This window comes from Rhipicephalus microplus, chromosome 2 (assembly GCF_043290135.1).
Source record: "Rhipicephalus microplus isolate Deutch F79 chromosome 2, USDA_Rmic, whole genome shotgun sequence".
NCBI classification, from domain to species: domain Eukaryota; kingdom Metazoa; phylum Arthropoda; class Arachnida; order Ixodida; family Ixodidae; genus Rhipicephalus; species Rhipicephalus microplus.
Window position 1 is genome coordinate 153,968,527 of NC_134701.1, and position 5,349 is coordinate 153,973,875.

At 42.9% G+C, this 5,349-nt stretch overlaps 1 protein-coding gene across 1 annotated transcript in view; it reads right to left on the reverse strand.

Annotated features, from left to right (window-relative positions):
- Nucleotides 1–5,003, reverse strand: part of LOC142796412 (uncharacterized) — a 28,007-nt gene extending 23,004 nt beyond the window's left edge. Inside the window, exons 1-3 of the mRNA XM_075886915.1 lie at nucleotides 2,066–5,003; nucleotides 1,270–1,527; nucleotides 555–599 (exon numbers count right to left, since the gene is read on the reverse strand). Coding sequence (XP_075743030.1) covers nucleotides 555–599; nucleotides 1,270–1,366 — 142 coding nt within the window. The 5' untranslated portion in view covers nucleotides 1,367–1,527; nucleotides 2,066–5,003. The remainder of the gene's footprint in view (nucleotides 1–554; nucleotides 600–1,269; nucleotides 1,528–2,065) is intronic.
- Nucleotides 5,004–5,349: the final 346 nt, after the last annotated feature.

Here is a 5,349-nt window from a genome sequence, read left to right on the forward strand (position 1 = left end):
CTGGAACGTAGAAAAATACAGATCATTGTTACAACCATGCTACATGCAAGAGTGTATAGTTGTCAATTATGTGCTCATATTTACAGATATTGTATTTTCAGAAGCCAATGACAAGCCTCAACACACACACACAAACAGTGAAGACTGAAAATATATTTAATATGATACAAGAGCAAAACTACAATGTTATAGATGAAGGCATGAAACTTCTGACAGGCATAAAAAGCCAATAGAGTTTCTTCTATTTCGACTTTACAATAGGTGCGAGCAGTACACCACAAATAAGTTCACTAAGAAACACAAGTTGGACTGCATTATAACACAACAGCCAATGTTCATAACTTTAAGTCTGTCTAACATAGCCAGCTCACCATACCGCATATAGTAGCAAATGGGCAGTCTAGAAGACACAAAGAACTTGTGGATTATGAGTGTGCTTGTTGCTGACATCTATTATTCTAACTGAAGAAAACCTTTCAAAAATTCACTTCATCAGGGGAAATAATCATACGCAATAAACACAACGGGCTCCTACAGGTGCCACCAACACTCACCATCATTGTTGATACCAGTGTCTTGCCGGATGGATATGCTGCGTCCTGCACAGAACACCAAAGGAGCGCTCCATGACTGCATTGCATGTATGCTAGCTGCATCGCTCTGCTGCTGAAATAGGCTAGCCACAGACAGAGAAATGAGAAGCCATGGCTTTGAAACACACTGAACGTCACCTTTAGAGATCAACAATGCATACTTAAGTCAGGTACAATTTGTAGAAAAATACATATCACTATGCAATCGTGGTGAACATGTTCGGCTGAAACACAAGCAACAGCACTGAGAGAGAAAAAGCTACATTAGGTAAAAGATGCAGTTACTGGCCCTATGTCATCTGAGGCTTCTTCAATAGGTCTTTCTCCTTGTAAGTTGTGAACAGCCAGGCAATTTTCACCCACTTGCTATTTCCTTCCAGAGCACTTGATCCACAGAGGGAGTCACAAGCTCGAGAGCTCAATAAGGAATCAAAGTATTTGTGCTCGTTTCAAAGCACAAACTTTTGAGTCTCAGATTATTGGAGTTTCATTCATAAGCTGCAGGCTTTCAGCTTTCAACATTCTCAATTATCTTGCAATTTAGTTCTATAAATGTTGAATAAGAATGATGTGTAAGAATATTACAGGTATCCACTGAAAGCAACCATGCTTGGGTTTTCAATTTGTGCACAGTAAGTGGTGTTCACGTAATCGTATGTATTAAAGAAAAACTAACCTTGCAGCCAGCCGTTAGGCAGTTTTGTGCCCTCGAAGCTCCCAAGCAGATTGCAGTCCTTCCAGATGAGGCTGCCATGCATGCTTCCACGCCACATCCGCTGAATGATAACAGTCCCAGCAGTGACATAGGCTTGCACAGTTAGGGAGAACGTGTCCTTCCTATTTTTGTACAGGTGCTCCAAGTAATGATGAGGATTGATGTGCCAGAATGTGCAACCGATGCATCACAGGACCTTAACAAACCAATCTCTGCGATCTGTTAAGAGCCAAAAACGAGATATTTAATTAAAAACAATCATTAAAAGAACTCACTTCTAATACTTATTTGAGGAAGCTATCACTTCGTTAAAGTGACCAAAATCAGCTATATTTACTTTGAAATAAACTGAAGCCTCATGTAAAATTTACGTACCGCAATATATATGTCCTACTGAAGTATAGTACTACCACAGTGGTAATCGTTTATAGAACTAATTTTCCAAAATAACATAAATTTTTCAAGTGCAACATGGCTCCTGAAAAATAAATTCACATTAGCTTTCCAACTATCAAACGTGGTCAATCGACAGGCCCAACCTCATAATCAAACAAGAGCTCACTTGTATCAAATCACAAAAAACTTTTTATGTATTTGCTCCATAATATATGTATGTATATAACAGTAGTAGTAAATTTTTCATGCTTCAACTTACCATAGAGAAACATTACATCTGATGGGCTTAAAAACTTGCACACGTTATAGAACTGCGTGAATTATAGTATTGGTGAAATTTAGTTCTTCAAGGTGAACTCACCGATGGCAGCATTTAGTAGCCGTCGGTTGTTGAGGAACTAAGTACGGCCAACAGGCAAAGGGCATCTGCAGACTGGAAGCTGCCAATGACAGCAATGAAGGGCTGGCCAGGCGTGCACGTCCATTGATAAAGTGTAAGAACTGGCCATGACCGGCTGTTGTCAAGGCTCTAGTGCCGTGAAAAACGATGGCCAGACGAACTCGGAAACCTGTAGTTAGGCGATATTGGCCTACAACTTCATCCAAAGCAAGGCACCGGTGAAATCTTTGCTTTTTCTGGGGGCCGAAGGGAAGCTTGACGTTCACGGGCTCTCGCTGCCACATAGAACTCTCAAGTTGTTACCGAAGAACAGTCTAGGCGCGCTTCCAAAGTAACACGATCCACAACAGAATGTAGCATCTCGCAGTTTTGGTTGATCACATCACAGCGCTAGGACTATGGTTATCACAAAAAGGAGAAGTGACGACTTAATAAACAAAAGCGCCAAGCTTCCCCACCACAACTTCGCCGGGCAAAACAGTTATCAACGCTGTCTTTCAATTTTCGGTCACACGAGCACAGCTTGTTCACAAGTCTTGGAACGTCAACACAGCACCACTGTTCACAACGAACATCGTTTCACTCCCGAACAGTACATTGCTCTCAAGTAAATAGAAGCATACGGGCTAACTAGTGGCGAAGCAAGAACCGAGCGCGTAGTTCATACGTTTCCGTACGTACTTGGGGTCACTCAAGTAACGTGTCAAAACGCTGTCAATCCGAAATGCCGCACAGCACCCAACTGAGAGACTGGAAAGTCAAGCGAACGAACTGTTACCGGCACACAAACACACATTGCAGGCTTCTCGAGTGCTAGTTGCCGTCGATACATCGACGCCGATCCCCGCTTGATAACCACACCGACGCACAGGCTTCGCTGCGCTTCACCGTACACCATTGCACTGCCACAGCTTTCCGCACTGCTCACACGCACTGAAAGAGCTGCTGTAATCACAACACATCCGGTCAAACGCTGAAGTAACTCGAGCGAGAAGCATTTGCTGAAAGTCGCACCGACCGATATGCTGTTTACGACGCCATGTTGTTTTCGACAACTGCACCGCACGTAAGAGAGCTCTTAGAAAGTACTTGCACTATTTTCACGGCGTGAAAAAAATTTCTCTTATGTGCGAGGGGGGTGATATGACGAACAGGACAGGCGTGCCAGATGAAAGAAGTGTTTTGGCAACGTCACGGAGTGAGCTGATGTAGAGGGTATTGCTTCACAACCAATCACAAGCTGTGCCTGTCGGCCAAGCCGTCGTCTGCTCGCGTTTGTCGTCGGCTTCGATCAGAGCATGCGACAGGGGATTCGCCTTCGCAACGCTATTATTCTCTGGTCAAGTGGCCGCTGCGTCGCACAAAATACATGTCAGTGGCTCGCTTTACCTTTGAATGATGTCGTGCGCCAAGTTAAATGGCTGGTAATTGATGCAGGGATGAATTCAGACAAGGTTTGCTCCAGAATCGTGAGGGTTTGCATATTTTCGGTGTCATACAAAGTTACTAGGGTCATTTTATTCCGATTGCTTGCCATATTATCATGGTCCATATCGGTGTCTGAACAGTGAGGGTGAAGATGCATGATTTGTTTGTAGTTCCATGCGGAATCACGCGCACCCCTAATAGGCTTTGGTTTACAAAGTACGCTTTGTTCCAGATCGTCCCAAAGTGTATCGACAGCTGTATTTCAGAGATCGCAACCATTGGACAGTTAGAGCCAATGAAAATACACTAGAGCACAAACTTTATGAACCACTCACTGAAAACTTCCTCTCATTTTTATTTCCAATAGCGTGCAAAGATTGTGCTCCCATTAACCTCTTTGGTGGTAATTTCCACCAATGAGGCAAGGATCTCGAGTCGCACTTTTAATTGGATGAGATGGGGCGCAACACAACAACATAACAAATAAGGTTGATCTTATGTCATGTCGCGTTCGAATGCACCGACCATTCACGTATCACATTGGTTTTCATCCAACCACAAATCTTTACATGCGTAGTTTTATGCCATTGACGCCCAATAGAATTCTTCAATTACTGCGACTTCAAACTTATTGGACGGTGGTGGTTGTCAACACCATCCACTGCGTACAAGGGAAACAACACGCGAAGCTCAAAGCGCCGAAAGAAATAAAATCGCACCTGCAGTCATCAGGCAGCCCTTAATGGGCGTGAATTAACTCAAAACCAGCCAGGGCACCAAAGTATACCGCTGCGGCAGCCGGTTCGAAGTAGCCACATTGTTCCTAAGAGTGGTCCGGACCACTCTTGGGATTTTCTCTCAGCCATGCTGTTTTTACGCACAATTTCGCTTCGTGAATCCACTTACGAGCACTTTTCGGTGACGTAAGCAAATATAGCAACTGCATCACCATCGCTGACATGTTCCCGGGCAGTCACAGCGCGCTTTATTTTCAGCGGCCGATGCGACAACTATGGCCTCTTACGACGTTTTTTCGTTTCGTGAATCGACTTACGCAACAAAATTTATCTTGCGCAAAAATGTTTTCGTAAGTGAGTTTTGTGAATCCGGGCCAAGATTTTTAGGCGCAAGCGTCAGCTTCAATGAATATTTTAGTATGCAATCCTAAGCTATTGTATTACAGCAAACGTGAACCGGCTACTTCAAATAGGTTCACAAATAAAGAATAAAGAAAAGGTGGTGTAAGGGCATCTTTGTTTGAAAAAAAAAGAAATTGTTATATCTAAGAAAACACATATCACATCATTGTTATTCATGTTACGTTATTAACTTTGCAAGAAGTTACACTTAGCACTTATAAAACTAAAGACGTTTCTTTTGGCACGCTACTGTCGGCAGAAATAAAAGTGTTGAAAGAAGAAAAGAATGAAAAAAACTAGTCTACTTGTACTAGTTAGGGATGGTCTCAAGGAAGTAGGCAGCTGGGGAGACTTCTTCCTTTGTCTCTGTTTTTTTTTATTTCTTTCATTCTTTCTTCCCTTCTTTTTCTTTTTTCCAGATTTTTTTTCTTCTGTTGTTTTTATTTGCATACATCAACCAGGTGTTCAAAAAAACACAGAAAGGAGACTTCTCTTTGGTGGGAGAGCGCGTGCAAATTTCTGTGCTGTATGTTGTCTCACCCGCTGTATGCCTAGCATTGAGGACAGGATACAATCACTCTCGACCGCCTGGCTTCCCCAAATTCTGTGCACTTAAAAGCCGGAAATGTTATGGGGTATAGGCTTAGTGGAATTAAGCATACTCTCAGCCGAGCACAT